We start from the raw sequence: 18,868 nt of genomic DNA, 5'->3' as shown, positions 1-18,868 counted from the left end.
CAAATTGTTTAGGCCATTGACTAATTTTATCCTTACACAAGATAATATATAATGCTGAGAAATAATATATCTTCTAATAAAAGCAGAAAAGGGGGGTATTCGTATTTTCTATAATCAATCCATCCATCTATTTTTCAAGCATGCTGCCCTAAATTAAATGATGTTTATTTTAAATTCACATTTTTAAATAGCACTAAAGAATGAACAATGCATTCTCAATGACTGTGAAATAAAAAGGTTTGATATTTACAATAAGTATTCTTTTTTATATTCATAGTCATTAGTGTTGCTGTTCTCCAAAGCTTTCTTACACTTGCAATGAAATACGAGTGAGATATTATTGAATTGGAAATTTCAAAGCTGACAAGAACGGAAGGCCACTCTCAGTTGTCTTGTATTTGGATAAGCAATGACCATATTTTAATGGAATTTCTTTGGGATATTCTTTTCTTGCAAATATTGAAATTTTCATATATAATATAAATGTATGAATTTAGCAATATCCGATACTCAGCAATATTCGGCAACTCTAAATTATCCGGAGTTTTTTATTCGTACCATAAATCTGCCTTTTATATAGACAAATCTAATTAGTCGTGTAGTCTTAATATTACCCACAGCTGCTACGTAAATGGTAAAGCGGTTCAAGCCATCGATGCACCGGTTTTTTTCCTTCAAATTTGATCTCAACTTGTATATTTATTTCATAATAGCCATCGTAGCCAAAAATTTCAATAACTTTGTAAAATGCATGGATACCATAAAAAAAAAACTCTTTTTATTTCATTTCATTCATAAAGTTTGAAGAATAAATAACAATTTTATGATGAAAAAATACTTTGAGGCTGAGGATTGGGGAACCTTAAAACACTAAACTTCTAAAATCATTTTCTGAATTTGTGACAGGTTTGGACCCTCCAAGCATCCACAGAGTGGAGCCCTAGTTCACCAGATATTCTATTTTGTTCTTACAAATAAACAGAAGATATGATAGTAAAAAGTTTATTTTAGTGAAAATGATATCAAACAAACATCTTGCCTTTACCTTTCACACATCATATTCACATCCAATAACATACATGCATACACAAATACCCTCCTCTCCTCTCTTACAGAATTCAACACAATGAGTCTAATGTTCACACACATCATTGTATTGTCACTTGTCAATTAGAGTTCCTTTCACTTTCTTCTTTGCTTCCTCAGCAGCCTGAAAGTTAAATAAAAAATGTATAAGCTTTGGATAATGGTACAGGTAACGTTATTGCTTCATGAACTCAATAAATCAAAATGATAATCATATTCTTAACTGGACACAGATAAGATTAAAATAAAGTTTCCCTATCAAAACAAACATTTTATTTTATATAAAATGTTACATGATTTTCCTATAGCTTTGGAACACTTTTCTGGAGAATTTACAACTGGTACAGAATAAATTTTTTTTCTAGGATATATGATTAATGTTATACATGTATTTGTTCCTTTTTGTATCTAAGATACATAACATTTTCTTGTAATCTATTTTAAAAATTGACCAATCACCTCTTCTTGTCTTCTCTTGTTCATCCCTTTCCTGAACAGCTGTTTTTCTATCACTTTGGCATTGGCTGCATATGAATCTGCTATCTCTTTCTACAAAATCAAGTAAACACTTCAATCAGTAATGATAGTAGGAATAATACTGCTTTGATATCAAGAGTTTGTAGCATTAGTAGAGGAGAGAGTAAGTATTTCAATGAAATATTGAAATGTCAACCAACTGATACATTAAAAAGATGCTACTGAAAGATAAGAGATTAACCAAAATTAAAAGCAGATATTTTTCTATCATGTATTTTAAACAATGTAATAATGTATTAATAATCATTTTGTAATAATGTATTAATAATCATTTACAATTTATTTGATCTGCAAAACCAATTATTATCTAAAATTAAGTTTATATCAATCTTTCTTTTAACAAATTAATGAATTGATTGTATAAAATGATCTGCATTTTTCACCTGATAGTATATAAATAGTGCCTTTTTGGGAGGGTAACAGTTGAAATTGACACCCCGAGAAAACCATTGTCAACCGACGCGAAGCGGAGGTTGACAATGGTTTTCGAGGGGTGTCAATTTCAACTGTTATCCTCCCAAACAGGCACTATTTATTTTGTTATACTGAATGTCTTTTTTAAAATTTTTAAGAAAATTTTACTGCTTTTATATAGGAATAACGTGAATTCTACAGCGAACCGTACGCGCATAATTTTCGCGCATGTAACATTTTTTAATGTTACCCGTTGCCAAGTGCGTTGCTAACGCTGAGGGTAATAGTAAATATTATTAACTGCGTCTTAACCAATCAGATTTCAGTATTTAACATGAAAGTATAACAATAAAATTTATTATATATACATTGTTGATGCACTTTACATATGTACATGTACCATTATTTCAATATTGTTTTTTAATTACATGTATATGTAATGACCTATGCCGTAAGATGTATGTCTTGTGCAAATAAAGAATGAATCTGAAATCTTCTAGCGAAGATCAATATTTCCTATCCAATGGTTTTATATTCTGTTCAAATACACGTAGTGTAATATCTAAAACATGACCATGAAGGTACAATGTACATAGGATGGTACATGTAGCATACTGACCACTTATTTATAACCAATAGCTTTATCTTATATTATCTTATATTTAGTTACTTTATTGTTTAGATAATGAACATGAAATTACAATGTAAACTACTGACCGCTTCTATCTCATCCTCCTCTTCGTCCACCGTTGACACCGTCACAGAACTGAATTTACCCATGTTCTTTGTGTGTTTGGTGAGTGTCACCTGATGTCAAAATTGAAAATACATGTATAGTGCAACAAAATGGATAACTTTTGTTATTTGCAGTTATATTTATATAACATGTAATACACTGTAAATTCTTTATCTTAGTTTAAGACAGTACTCCAATGCTTGTTCACTGATCAACAAAATACCTTCTTTGGCTCTGATATCTGGCTGTAAACATCAGTTTTAGCAGCATCCCTTTTGAGAGCCCCATCAACAACAAACATAACGCCGCTGTTTCCTTGGTGATGGTAATATAACCATAATCCACATCTGTCAGAAATTGTAACCATAACTTAATATTAACTTTTACTTGACCACAAAAAACATATAGAGTGAGAGAGTGGGAGATTTTCGGAAAAAGAGTAAAAGAATCGTTTTAAAATTACCTTTTACATTTCTGTCTATACTGTTTCTCAATTCCTTGAGGTCTAAAATAAAGAAATGTTATTAGGATGCAGAGAACTTATATGCATACATTGCATGATAGAGATAATTTCATAGGAGTTATTTATCTTAGCAGTGGAACGGTACCTTTTTAAATAGACAATGTCATCTGGGTCACATGTTAATTTGTGAGCATGTTTCTGGCTGTCAATGACTCTAGCATTGTCTCTCCTCCTCATGGGCAGCTTATCAATGGGGCAGTCTGCAAGAATATAAGCATCAAACATTTAAAGATATTATTGATAACTGTGATTGGGTATATATTTAAGCTTAGTACTGCCAAGATCTTACATGCACTAACGGGTTAGCCACTAAGCTCAGATGGTTGAATATTGACTTTAAACCACAGGGTCTTGGGTTAAGCCAAGTTGTTTTCATCCCATTAGCACTGTGAGCACTACCAACAATGCTTGGGTGAAGGGAAAATTTGAACTATTGGTCCCTTTAACTTGTCAGTATCATACCCACAATTCTGTGTAAATTGGGTATGCTACCAATTTCACCATTGAACAGGTAAAAATGAATTTAATGAACTTCATGCATTAAAGAGGTAAATAAATTATGTTGCTTGTATTTAATTCTCTACTAGGAGAGTTTGCAAAAAGGAAAACCAGACGACAATAAACCTGTACTGTCAACAAGAACGCTGATGTCAATATCACTTTCAAAGAGGAGAAAGAACTCTACCTGCATTGAATCAATCAAAATCGAAATAAATCATACCGAGATTAATGATTAATCAAGTTCTCCAGATTAGTCAGTCAAAATATTGTGGTAGTGCTTATTAACTGGAGCATAAAAATTATGACTATGTATTTTAAAAAACATGAATGAAAAATATCTTATCTCAGTTTTATTCATTCTTTTATCACTTTAATGCATTCAACTGTAAATTTATCATAATGACATGTATGCTGGGGTTTGTCACAAACTTTTTGTCTTTTTACTATGTTACACCCCTCCCCCCGAATGCAGGACGTTTCGCTCCGAAAGACATTTTGCACCGAGACATTTGGCGCCGAGATGTTTCGTGCCTATTTATTTTGTGGTAGATATGCAGTAATTAATACACATAACTCTTGCTGGACACAGAGGGCCTCCAAATTAGTTATAACACCTTAGGGAAATTTGATTAGACACTTAATTATGATTGCTTAATTAATACACAAATATATCTGGACGCGGATAATGATTTGGTACGTTATGAATTTTATTATGAATATAAGAATTTTCGTAAGAAAAATTTGAAAAAGAAAGTGTTTTAATGCAGTCAATATTAATCCTCTAAATAAATATTTATCTTAAAACGTCGCATTATATATATCGGCGTAAAATTTTTATATGATGAATTACGATGGGTATTTTGTATTAATATTTACAAATTATATACATTACTCAAATTACATGTACTTACATGTATTGTATTCCAATTATTTATATATAACTCCTGGATAAACAGTCTAGACGGACTCCCAAAACGGAGTCAACGGAAGTGAATTTCTGCAGGCATTTTGGACTCCGTTTTGGGAGTCTACGCATGCGCACTGGTACAAAATATGGCGATTTTTCGATGAAAACATGGGGTCAACATGAAATCGTCTTGCAAAGAGCTGCATGTGTTGGCAGCCTTCTAACATGTTTTAAAAGACCCAGGATATAATTTACTATCGATCGTATTTGCACGAAATAGGGGTTTATTTGCACTTAAGAAAGTTATTTCTCTTCGAAGTTGGACATTTGACGATGCTTAAAAAGTGATATTTTTGTGTTTTTTATGGAATCGTTAACAAAAGGTAAATTGCATTAAATTTTACTTTTTTCGAATTGAGTTTCAATTTAAAATCACCAAACATACAAATTGATAAGTGCGTAAACGGAAAAAGCTTCGATTACAAACAAATACTGGCTGCTCTATCGATGATTAAAAACGTCTAATTTGTATTTAAACAATAGGATTGTTTGTTTAAAAGCCTTGAAAATTAAACAAATTGTCACTCTAGACTCAATAACTCTTTAAATTGAACTGATAATTATCATCAAAACAATTATAATGGCTCGCGGCATTTGCGATGTTAGGAAACCATGTTGAATACATAATTATTCAAGATAATTGAATAATTTAGCATGAAAATGATTAAAATGATACTATAATTTTAACAATCAATAATAAATAAACGTATCCAAGCGTTTAATTTATTTCAAAACAGTTATAGTTGTGCGTGATAGAAGTTTTGGGTGAATTTTTCGTTTTGAAAATTAATTTTACGTAATACAAGTAAATGGTTATGAACATATGACATTAATATGACCCATAAACGTTAAGAAATATTTTTGAAAATTTAGAATTAATTTTTGTCGTGGTTTTGGCCAATTTTAGAGATTTATTTAGAACCAAGGGGCATAACTCACACGTTGTTTACATTAGAAACGCCATTTTACCGCAATGCATGATGGAGCCAAAGACTCCGTTTTGGGAGTCCCGTCCAGACTGATAAAACGACATGCAGCTCATATCTGGGTCACATTTTTAATTTGTAAACAAACCTTAACTTCGTTTTTAACCAATAATTTTTCTAAAATTATTCGAAACTGGCAAATATTCGTTACCGGTAAAACGACTTTACTATAAACCACACGTGTATTCTATAGTACAGAGGTGGCCACATAGTAAGAAAACAAAAAGATCGTTACGAGCGCCCTGTGGTCGCACGGTAAAACAGTATATGGATTATGGAGACACACCTAAAATTAGAGATATTTGTCCGCAAATACAATAGTATACATAAAGTGGTTTTTCTCCTTGGTACTCCTCTTGATCTTTGACATCTGTACACACAACGCTGCGAGATACAACTTTAGGCATTTTCAATGATGTCGAGTGTTGAACGTCAAAAACATCTCTTATATCAATTAAAAAAATATTTTTATATTACAAATCTAATTAATTCAAATTATCAAATAAAGAATATATTAAAAAAAATATCAAATAGCTGAAATAATATGTATACAAATTAGAACTACATTTTTGAAATGATAATACAAAATCATTTTTATAATGCTTTAAGCGGTGTTATTTCTGAACTTCCGGTTAAAAAAGAAAGCATCATGCAACATGGACACAGTACATCTAGCTCCTCTTCTCAAAACATTAGCGGGGCTAGTGGAGGCAGCTCGGGTTATACGGGCACTGGGTTGTCAAGTTACAGTGGTAAAGTAGAAGACATGGAATTTCCTTACTGTCCTGATGCGAGCAAATATGAAAAACTCGCCAAAATTGGCCAAGGGACTTTTGGGTATGGGATTTTTTTTTTCACAGGCCTCTGAATTTCTATTGATAAGTCTATGGGAAGAGAGATGTATATGTACCCTATATATTGCATTTATACATAGATCAGGTAAAAGTACTGAGTAATCTGGTTTGACACAGCTCACCGTTTTGTAGTTTGACCCCCATTCTGTTGGGGGGGGGGGAGGGGATCGACATATAATGTAGTTTAAAGAATAGTGAATAGTTTTGATGTGCCACAGGAGTCAGCATTTTAATCATATTTGCCAGGCAAGGTTGATAATCAGATTCTTTCCCTCATTATAAAAAGAGAACAGGTTTGGGTTGTCACCATTGGCTAGTGAAGATGAGGGCAGGTGATGAATGGAGTGTATTAACAGAAAATCATGAAACAATTTTAAAGTATTTAAGTAGGGTGAATTAACCATGCATCGGACACATACCTTGGATCGGACAACTTTGTTTATAACTATACAAATAAATGTGCATGCGCTCATGAGTTGTTTCGTATATTCTTGAATTAGAACAAATGAACTTTATCATTGTTAAGAATTTGACAGTCACATTGTCAAAGAAATAGCAATATAGGCATCATAAAATGACATCAAATACGCCATTATTGAAAATTAAGTTACGAAGATTTTACACTAAAGCATTATTTGAATATTGTGCGTTTGATTGTGAATTAGTGAAAATGCACTCTCTGCGTAAAAAAATTAAAAAAGAAGTAAGTTTTGAAACAAAATTTGATTAATATAAGTCCAAGAAATTTGAACAACTAATGTCAAGGTCATTATTGCACCATATGTTCATTTCACCATGGATCGGACACAAATTAACCATGCATCGGACAGTTTTCACTGCATGATTTCTTCTAATAATATGGAGCTTATGTGCCCATTCTTTGTGATATACTTTAAATGTGAAGTAAAATAAAATTCTGAAAAATAATTGATACAACATTTTCCTCAGACCACTTAAAAATCAAGTTTTACGGACACAGCCTTTGTAGTCCAAAGTTCCTGTAGGAGCTGGCACGATAAAGAACCCCTTTTGATAAATATTTCTTTAAACAGAAACACTAGTCTAAATTCCTATATGTATATTTGAGAATTTACATTAAGGTTCCTCGACACACCAAAATTTTATTTTATGGATCGATAGAGAATCTTTTTTGAAACATGATTCCACAAAACAGAGATCAATATCGGCTTTCAGTTATTTTATACGAATTTTTTTGTATTTTTTCAGTGAAATAGGAAAACTGTTTTGCAGACAAACAGAATATATTAGAGCTTAAAACTTGTTGTCAATTAATGTGTAATATAATTATAAATAAATTCATGCCAAAGATCGTTTGGTCACGTGTTTAATTTTTTAATAAAAAAAATATTTCTGAAAATCAAAATTGAAATTCTTTAATATCTTTTTAATCTATGGATAAAATTTTAAAAATAACATATAGTCACATAAACTATTTACTAAACAATGATATTTTACAAGGAAATTGAAATGAAAATGCGAAATTTTGGAAAAATTGCTATTTATCAAATTTGAACCGATCCCGATTGAAAAAAACTGATCCCGATCAGAATTATTTTAAAATTGAAATTTTACAAATAAACTGCAGTTTTTTTTCTAAGTAATTGATATAAGTTATAAAGTTAGTAAATGACGAAACCATTTTACAGCTAAACAACCTGAAATTTTTGCAAAATTCTGATTCATTCTAACTTTATGTGATTTCGTTCGGGATCAGTTTAATTACAATCGGGATCGGTTCGATTTTAAAATTTTCCATTTATACTTTAATTTCACTATTTGGTTTCAATTTCTTGTTGAAATATGATTGTACAGCAATTGTTTAATGCGAGTAACAGTTTATCTGCAGTTTTTATCCATAGATTTAAAAAATATCTACAATCCTTTTTAGCTCACCTGAGCTGAAAGCTCAAGTGAGCTATTCTGATCACATTTTGTCCGTCGTCCGTCTGTCCGTCTGTCTGTCCGTCCGTCCGTCCGTCCGTCCGTCCGTCTGTAAACTTTTACATTTTGAACTTCTTCTCTAAAACCGCTAATCCAATTTCAACCAAATTTAGCACAAAGCATCCTTATGGGAGGGCGAATATAAATTGCACAAATAAAAGTCCGATCTTTATTCAAAGCGGAGAAAACCTTGAAACTGTAGAAAAAGGGGGGTGCATTTTTAAAAATCTTCTTCTCAAGAACTACCGAGGCAAATTCAACGTAGTTTAGCATAAATTATCCTTATGGGAAGGAAAATATAAATTGCAAAAATTAAGTGCTTATTCTGTTTCAAATCAGAGTTATTACGAAAATAATAATAAAGGAAAGGCGTGTTTCAGCTTCGCGTTCGGCATCCGGTAAAATGGGTAGGCAAGACTTGGCCAGGGCACAACAAAAGATTGGCAGTTATTAATCTGCCAATCTCATTAAAATTTCAGGATATTTGATGGACTAGTATATTTGTATTTGCTGTAAATATTGCTGCAAAATAATGCGTATTTGGAATTGACGATTGCCGATCTGCCCCGGCTTTTATTTTGCCACGCCCCGGGTTTGCATACCCATTTTACCAAGACTCGTATTCCATACTTCTAAAACGAGGTTCTTTGTTTAAAGCAGCCATGACATTATACGAAAAAGGGTCGATCTGACTATGATGAATTTGCTTGTTGTGCAACAGTTCGCGTATGAAGGGAAATTTTTGAAACATGCAAAATATATTGGTGCCGATTTTGTGAAATAAATTGAGGCTAAATATTTCAATGCGTTGACAGTTTTCACACATGACGTTGGTGTTAGATTGTTCTGCTTTTCGTTTCGTTTTCATTATTTATGCTTTGTAACCTGGAAAGTATCGTCTGTATTTCGTGATTTTTACGTATCAAATCAAACAGAGACTTCGGTAAATCAAACAGTTAACTGTTTACCTGCGCAAATTAAGCAAAATCTGATGTATAAAAAAGTACTGAAATACAATTCATTCTATCAGTAATTCGGCATTATCTTTTGCGTAATGGTAGATTAATGCAATAGGTTTTGTTGAGAAGCTCGGCATTTTCTCGAGTTTATTCAGTTTTGATAGAGTTTGATATCGCTGACGGAAATATGTAGGTATATACATGTATATATATGATTCATTTCGAAAAAATAAATTGTGTTCTTTATTTGTTATAGGGCCTACATGTAGTGCATGTTTCTTGTGTTTAATTGTTTACAATTTCTATTTACTAACCATATTTGAGTGTTAAGCTTCGAATTATAAGCAAGATACAGAGATTTGCTCACAATTCTATATGTTTGTACACAGATCTTAAAAACTAAAGATTAGAAAAGTAAAAAAATTGTCAATATTTATTAAGAAAATTTTCAAAGTCTGTTATTCCAGAAACCAACTTTAACAATTTATTGTATTGTAAACTTAACCTTTTTAGCTCACCTGAGGGTGGGGCCACAATGGGGGGGGGGGGTCAAAGATTAACAAATGAATAATTATATAGAGTAAATCTTTAAAAATCTTCTTCTCAGAAACTAATCAGCCAGGAAAGTTAAAACTTGTGTGAAAGCATCATCAGGTAATGTAGATTCAAATTTGTGAAAATCATGACCCCCAGGGGTAGGGTGGGGCCACAATGGGAGATCGAAGTTTAACATATGAATATATAAAGTAAATCTTTAAAAATCATCTTCTCAGAAACTAATCGGCCAGGAAAGCTGACACTTGTGTGGATGCATCCTCAGGTAGTGTTAATTCAAAGTTGTGAAAATCATGACCCCCGGGGGTAGGGTGGGGCCACAATTGGGGATCGAAGTTTAACAAAGGAATATAGAGTAAATCTTTAAAAATCTTCTACTCAGAAACTAATCAGCCGGCAAAGCTGAAACTTGTGTGGAAGCATCCTCAGGTAGTGTAGATTCAAAATCCTGGGGGTAGGGTCAGGCCACAATGGGGGGTTGACGTTTAATATATGATTATATAGAGTAAATCTTTTAAAAAATACTTCTTAGAAACTAATTAGACAGGAAAGCTGAAACTTGTTTGGATGCATCCTAAGGTAGTGTAGATTCAAATTTGTGAAAATCATAACCCTGGGGGTAGGTTAGGGCCACAATGGGAGATCGATGTTTTACATAGGAATAAACAGAGTAAATCTTCTTCTCAGAAACTTATCAGTCAGGAAAACTGAAACTTGTGTGACAACATCCCCAAGTAGTGTAGATTCAAAGTTGTGAAAATCATGATCCCCAGGGTAGGGTGGGGTCACAATGGGGGGGGGGGTCAAAGTTTTACAAAGGAATATATAGGGTAAATCTTTAAAAATCTTCTCAGAAACTTATCAGCCAGATGATTCTTTATAATTGTTAAGACTTTGGCCCCAGGACAATTCTTTGGCCTTACGAGAAGGTTCATAGGTTGATGTACGTTTATATCCCATATATAAACTATTGTTAAGGATCTTTTTGAAAACTGCAATACTCAACATATGATATGACTATAAAAGCATCCTGTTAGAAAAGGGACTGATGATTATAAACATAAGAATATCCAGGGGAAAATGGATTTTATTTACACAGGATCTACATGTATTATTGTACATTGTCCAGATAGTTTGTATTATGACTCCATTAAGCTGATTTTATCATACCTATTGTTCCTCAGGTGAGCGATGTGGCCCATGGGCCTCTTGTTTTTCATTTTCATAAATATTTTTTTTACAAAAATATTTCAAAGTTTATCTGGCCGTTTTTGATATGTATTTATAGATAATTGTATTGTGCATTAATTGATAACAAATTTTTAGCTCTAATATATCTTGTTCGCAGATAAAACGATGTTTCCGGTTTCAATAAAAAAATACAAAAAAATTCATATAAAATAATCAGAGGCCGATATAGGTGTCATTTTTGAATAATCATTTCTCAAAGAGAATTCTTCATCGATCCATCAAATAATGCATTGGTGTGTCGAGCCACCTTAAAAGAAATCTTAATAGCAATTGAATAAATTAATTTTTCCGAACCTTTGTATTTGTGCATTAACACCAGAAAATGTTGTTATTTTTAATCTCTACTGCACTGCTATAGATGTCCGATGCTTGGTAAATATTTTCCGATCCATGGTGAAATAGTTCAACACTTCATTAATTCGCTATATTTTCTACATTTTTAACAATTTCACAATTTTTTCTCCAATAATTATGCAAGGGGAAAACCTGTAACTTTTAAAACAAGTTTTATTTGTATTTTGACGATATTTGATGCGTGAACAAAGGGAAAAATCCAAAGGTGTCCGATGCATGGTGAAATCACCCTAATTTAGGCATTACATATTTTCTATAAAAATGAAATTGATTCAATTTTTAGAGAGGTCTTTAAGGCTAGAGATCGTCAGACAAGAAGACTTGTTGCCATGAAAAAAGTATTGATGGAAAATGAAAAAGAAGGGGTATGTATGTTTAGAACAACATGTTTATTTGAAGTGATAATTACAAATTCATAATTATGAATATAAAGAAATTGAAGTTTTTTGTTAAAATATGAATACGTATGTTTGGAAAAAGTAGAAGAATTTATATTTATTCTTTTTATATTCTAACATCCCTTGCTAGTCAGTAGTGTTGCATATATACCCGAATCCTTAAATTGAAAAAAAAATCCTAAAGAGAATGAAGATATTCTGTTAATATACCAGGTTTTCAATATGTTCAAAATCCATTTCTGTCAGATTATCATTTACTTTTTATGTCAACCAAAAAGAGAAGTTTTAAGGATAATCTAGCTATCTCTGTAAAGGAGAAATAATACTAATTAATTGTTAAATGTGAAGATCTCTTTAATTGGACAAGTTATGTATTGGCAATACAGTAAACAGAGAGGAAACTTAAAACAAAAAACAGCACTTTATAGAATTAGGATACAGCATTCAATATAACAAGCTAGAGACATTTTGAACTTCCTCACCCGGTCTTACAAATGTCCATGAGTGGGAACAATGCCACGCCCATTGGTAATTTTTATTCAAGTAAATTGAGAGGTATTACAAAGACAAAAGCATGCCAAATTCAACTTTTTTGGAAATAGGAAACTATTCCCAATACCCAATGACTTGTCTGGTTCCTATATGACAGTGGGCAAAAATTAATGGAGTATACAAATAAGGGCAAACCCAAACATTGGTAAAGGTACTTGTACACAGATTCAATATCAATAATAAGCACATGAACACATTTACTTAATATGTCTGTTTACATTTAATTTGTTTTCAGTTTCCTATAACAGCTCTGAGGGAGATAAAGATATTGCAATTGCTGAGACATGAAAATGTTGTGAATTTAATTGAAATCGCCAGAACTAAAGGTAAAAGGATAAACCTTTTATTTATAAACTGAACATTTGATTGCAAATTTAAATATTGGTGAACATAAATATTACATAACACATGTTAATGTGAAAAATTTAATGAGAGCTTCATTATATTAAAAAATTTTTATTTTCAGCCACTGCATACAACAGAATGAAGAGTACCTTCTACTTGATCTTTGAGTTTTGTGAGCATGATTTAGCTGGACTTCTGAGCAATGCAAATGTGAAATTTAACATCGGTGAGATCAAGAAAGTCATGCAGCAACTCCTGAACGGTCTGTACTTCATTCACAGCAACAAGATTCTACACAGAGACATGAAAGCCGCAAATATACTCATCACAAAGCACGGTGTTCTGAAGCTGGCAGACTTTGGACTTGCAAGAGCCTTCAGTACGGCAGGCAAAGACAAACAGAACCGCTACACGAACAGAGTGGTCACTTTGTGGTACAGACCACCAGAGCTTCTTCTGGGGGAGAGGAACTATGGTCCCCCCATTGACCTGTGGGGTGCAGGGTGTATAATGGCTGAAATGTGGACCAGAACACCCATCATGCAGGGTAAGACAGAACAGCACCAGCTTCAGCTGATCAGTCAGCTGTGTGGCTCCATCACGAAGGAGGTGTGGCCCAATGTAGAAAAACTTGACATGTTTGGACAGATGGAGTTGGCTCAGGGCCAGAAACGCAAGGTGAAGGACCGTCTCAAGGTGTATGTCAAGGATCAGTACGCCCTTGACCTGATTGACAAGTTGTTGACCCTTGACCCATCAAAGCGAATAGACAGTGACACTGCTCTTAATCATGACTTTTTCTGGTCAGACCCCATGCCCTGTGAACTGGCCCACATGTTGTCCCAGCACTCTACGTCCATGTTTGAGTTCCTGGCCCCTCCCCGCCGCCCTGGACAAAGACTTCCGGCAGGCCAAGTCCAGAGAACTGCGCCCAATCCTGACCAACACTTTGAAAGAGTTTTTTAAATCAAGTGTTGAAGATTTAATTATTACCTTAAAAAAAATGAATCTTAATTTGTGCCATTTAATATGCTAAGGTGTCAATGGACCATTAAAAGTACACTATACATATTGTACATTAATTCAGTGAAACAACTGAGTTATAATGTGATCTGATTGTATTTATATCACGATACATGTTCTTGTTGCTTGAAACTTTGTGTTAAAACATGGTAGATCAGATAATCTTTGAACAATGAAGGCTTTTGAAATCACAATTGTATGGTAGAGATCATCATACTGTACTTTCATTTATTTATATTAAACAATATATCTTCAATCAAGGAACCTTCATTTTTCTGAAACTTAATTCAGCTGTGCGTCAGAGTACATAACTCCTGACCCCATAGTTATGCTTTGCTATAAACATGCAGCCACATATTACAGTGTATTTTAGTTCTATCTATATTCAGTTTTAAGATTCAATTTAACAAGACCTTGGACTTTCAGTAGGATGTAACGATCTATTTCTTGCGCCAAATAAGTTAAAATGTCGCTGGTTTCAAGCGATATAAACATTGATTGCGTAGACTTACTCAAAAGCCAGACAAATCCTGTTGATTTCAAAGAGCCATGGCTGAGTGGCCTACAATGAAATAGACAGGCCTACGTCACACTGCCGTTAGACTTACATTCCCAAAGTCCAAGCTCTTGTTAAAATGGTTCTAATATATCTAACAAAAGATAACAAAAATATATTGCCTTTAAATTTTGTGGTATTGAACCCACAACATAAAAACCCTAGTTTTATATGGTTAGCTTATATCTGGTGATCTAACCACTGAACCATTTCAGACACAACAAAGTAGGCTGTTTAAATAATATGTGTGAGTTTGGCCACGAACTTACGGACTTGTATTATTTTTTTCAAAACGTTCAATTGTTGGGATACTAAATGATATTTTTAATATATATTGGGTCATCTCTCTACATTTTTTGTTGATAGAAATCGCTTTTTTTTAATTAGACGTTATTTACACTATGAGAAAATTATGGAGCACAGACCCACTCTATAAAACAAAAGGCTTTGAAGTTTTAATAAATGACACTACTTTGAGGTTTTGATTTGTATGTCATGTTGTAAATTTTAAATTTACTGGGTGGGTGTAAATATAAAAGTTTCAACATGACACGTATATGCCTGTTTAAGTCAACATATTCCAAGTATTATATATTAAATTTTCATTATCTTGTCCGTCCATGTATAGGCATTTTACAAACTTTATTCACACCTCTTCTTTGAAAAATATAACAAATTCAGGTCACGCCTAATCATTTGTGAAACAAGAGAAAAGCTGTCAATTATTTTCTATTTTATGAACAATATCCAATAATCAATTTGTCAACCCTAAATAGATAAACACTACCTATGGAAGAGTTATCTGTATAGTAGGAGTACCAGATACAAAAATGTACATGTTGTAATATACGCAATATTACCCGGTATGCAAACTATGTTCAACAGCTTGTATTATTTTGCATAAAATTAAATTATCAAAATCCAATTAATACGATTATCTCTGATATAAGTTAAATTGATCTGCAAAACAAACAGTTACCATCTTGAAAACTCTAGGGGGAGTTATTCGTACAATAGGGGATACCTATTCGAATGCTCTGCTAAAAAAATAACTAAGTTCAACAGCTGGTGTATTTTGCATGAATTATTTTTTTTAAATATTAGAATGCTTCTTAATTTCAAATATTAACTTATAAATTTAATTAATTGAAAATGAGGTTATTTAAAATTTGCATTGCATTACCAAATCTCCTCTTTCTCTAGATTTCTAAGTTAATTTTTCTAAATATCAATGTACTTTTATAAAACATTTTATTCTTTAAATAAAGAGATTCGCAAAGTTTTCGCATTTAAATACAAAAAATAATATCGTGGAAAGTCGGATGGGGATCGCAAAAAATGCTCGGAAACACAGCATCTCTAAAGCGTTCTATAAAGAGCTTTGGTAAGTATTTCATGTACAATGCGCAGTTATAATAAGCACTTTAGAAACAACCCCCCTCTCTTACTTTTATACACGTACTAATGTTTTTCCATTTGAAATTTCATGTACATGTGTATAACGTTTCTAACCATCTTATCATCTCAGCCTGAATCGATATAGTGATATGATTGGTGCCAGAAATTTCACAAATAATACAAAATTATCAAATATATACATACCCTTGGTATGCAAATGAAACATTTAAACCGAGCGTCTGTGACAGTTAAGAACTGAGGCAAAACAGACACGGATACAGAAAGATTTCAAAAAGGAGGGGGAAGGGTTAGGGGAAATTTGGCGGTTTGAAGAACATGCTAGTATACGCTTGCATGATTTTTGAGGGGGGGGGGGAGCATAGAAATCCCAGCTATGTTCAGAGGGTCCAGGGCGCGATGCAATCAGAGGCCTTTAATTTTTTTTAGATTTGAATATGTAAAACGAAACCGTGAAATTAGCTTCAGATTTGTGTTCCCTTAAATATATATTAAATAAATCTGCATTTTTGTAAGAACAAATTGCAATTAATCATGCAAGTATCTAACATGTACGTAGTAAAAACTCTTATTAGCCAACACCGTTGCAAAATCTGTTGTGTATTTTTTCATCTTCATCTACTGCTCAATAGTTTGAAATTAAGTAGGAATTTTACCTTTGTATAATAATTTTAAATTTTGCACAATAATAACATTTTAAACTGGAAATAATATTTCTAATTTCAGATTTTAAAGTATCTGATTTCCGGGTAGATATTATTATATATTATTATTCATTAGGTTTGTTGTAACAGATGCTGTTAGTGCTTTTTACCTGGATTGTAATAGATGCTATTTGCATGTGATGAAAACCTGTATTGTATTGTGGTAGATGCTGTTTGTGGCATTTATCTGTATTGTGGTAGATGCTACTTGTGGTTTAACCTATATGGTGGTAGATGCAGTTTGTGGTGTTTACCTGTATTGTGATAGATACTGTTTGTATTGTAAACCTATATTGTGGTAGATTTTGTTTATGATGTCAACCTGTATCATGTAATGCTGTTAGTTGTGTTTACCTGTATTGTGGTAGATGCTGTTTGTGGCGTCAACCTATATTGTGGTAGATGTTGTTTGGGGTGTTTACCCATATTGTTAAATGCTTTTAGTGGTGTTTACCTGTATTGTGGTAAAAGCTGTTGTGGTGTAAACCTATATTGTGGTAGATTCTGTTTGTGGCATCAACCTATATTGTGGTAGATTCTGTTTGTGGTGTATACCTATATTGTGGTAGATTCTGTTTGTGGTGTATTCCTATATTGTGGTAGATGTTGTTTGGGGTGTTTACCTATATTGTGGTAGAATCTGTTTGTGGTGTATACCTATATTGTGGTAGATTACGTTTGTGGTATAAACCTATATTGTGGTAGATTCTGTTTGTGGTGTATACCTATATTGTGGTAGATTCTGTTTGTGGTGTATTCCTATATTGTGGTCGATTCTGTTTGTGGTGTATACCTATATTGTGGTAGATTCTGTTTGTGGTGTATACCTTTATTGTGGTAGACTTGTTTGTGGTGTTTACCTATAATTGCATGCATGTTTGATGCTGTTTGTCATTTTTCTGTTTTGTGGTGCTTACTTGTGTGTGGTTTTAACCTGTATTGTGCTAGATGCTACTTGCGGTGTTTACATGTATCTTAGTAGATACGAAAACCAATGATTCTAGCTAAGAAGTTAAGGTAGATTGTTTAACATGCAGCAAACCCGCAAGCTACCTTAATTGTAACGCCATTTACTGTTAAGCGATTAATTGCTATGCATGGTCAGGCATTTTGCATAATCATTTTAAACTGTGAAGTTTAAAACTTTCGATTTTGCAGCCGAAAAAATCATTATCTGCGCGTCTTCTTCAATTTTTTGTTTAGTTGAAATCAAACATACCGTCAATTGCCATGAAAAAAATTATGTAAAAAAAATGAAAAAATTACTTCCCAAATCACTGATGGTCGTAAACACTCAGAATTCGAACCCATTGGCTTATTAATTTTTTATTTGTTGTTTTCCGATAGTGATTGTTTCATCAATATTTAGAGTGAGTACGGTGCTTATTAACCCCTCTTGCTCCTCCAATGTTACGGCGCCCACTGAGGGCCAATCATCGATTTTACCAATGTATGTTATTATGTGCAATGGTGATTGTGAATCGCACCAATTTCACGTGATTTAATTTCTCATCAAAGTACAAATCTAGGGGTATCACCTCGTGAAATCTCGTTAAATTACATAAGACGAATTTTGCTTTTATAAAGTGCATGGAATGAAATTTAATGAATTATCTAGATTTCAGACATTTTTAACAAATTATGAATTGATACTTTGTTTGAAAAAATAAATCAATTAATTAACTAAACAAAATTAAGTGGATGGATTTACACATGATCTGTAATTAAACGTGAAATAAACGCAATCTTCAGTGACAAGTGATGGAGACGTTCTGTTGATGCCTAATGTGCCACAAGATACGAAGCGGATAGATGAGAAGATGACAATGACTATATAAGCATAAAGGAAATTAATATATATTTTTAAAAAATGGATTGCAAATTCAAAGAATCTGTTGATGAAATTGACTATTGAAATGTTCGCTTAACAGATCAAAAAATAACGTTCTTAGAATTTTATTGATGAAACATTTTTCTTGGGTTTTTTTTTTTAAATTATCCATGGGGTATTTTAATGTTCTGTTTAGCCAAGCACCGAGCACTATCACCATGATCACTGGATTACTTTGTGCTCACAAATAAAGAAAGGACAGCTCGAGTTACCTCCCCCCGAGGTTTCGCCGCGCGCCAATTCCTGGTAATGTCGCACACAGATGATGAATTTCCATTTCGTCAATATAATTACCACG

The 18,868-nt window shown here is 32.8% G+C and overlaps 2 protein-coding genes across 2 annotated transcripts; one reads left to right on the top strand and one right to left on the bottom strand.

Moving 5' to 3' along the window:
- Positions 1-988: 988 nt before the first annotated feature.
- LOC128155238 (STING ER exit protein-like) lies at positions 989-6,203 on the bottom strand. The gene is made up of 7 exons (XM_052816848.1): positions 6,037-6,203; positions 3,382-3,496; positions 3,237-3,278; positions 2,997-3,120; positions 2,755-2,844; positions 1,546-1,635; positions 989-1,210 (listed from the first exon to the last, which is right to left on the bottom strand). The coding sequence occupies exons 1-7, from the start codon at positions 6,155-6,157 to the stop codon at positions 1,160-1,162; spliced, it is 633 nt and encodes a 210-aa protein (XP_052672808.1). The 5' UTR covers positions 6,158-6,203; the 3' UTR covers positions 989-1,159.
- A 167-nt stretch (positions 6,204-6,370) lies between these two features.
- LOC128155236 (cyclin-dependent kinase 9-like) lies at positions 6,371-14,259 on the top strand. Its single transcript, XM_052816847.1, has 4 exons — positions 6,371-6,587; positions 11,969-12,050; positions 12,871-12,961; positions 13,102-14,259. Exons 1-4 carry the CDS (start codon positions 6,400-6,402, stop codon positions 13,944-13,946), a joined length of 1,206 nt encoding a protein of 401 aa, XP_052672807.1. The 5' UTR covers positions 6,371-6,399; the 3' UTR covers positions 13,947-14,259.
- The last annotated feature ends 4,609 nt before the right edge of the window (positions 14,260-18,868 follow it).

This window comes from Crassostrea angulata, chromosome 7, assembly GCF_025612915.1.
Source record: "Crassostrea angulata isolate pt1a10 chromosome 7, ASM2561291v2, whole genome shotgun sequence".
NCBI classification, from domain to species: Eukaryota; Metazoa; Mollusca; class Bivalvia; order Ostreida; family Ostreidae; genus Magallana; species Magallana angulata.
The sequence above is the reverse complement of the archived record's forward strand: the minus strand, read 5'-3'. Positions and strand labels throughout refer to the sequence as shown.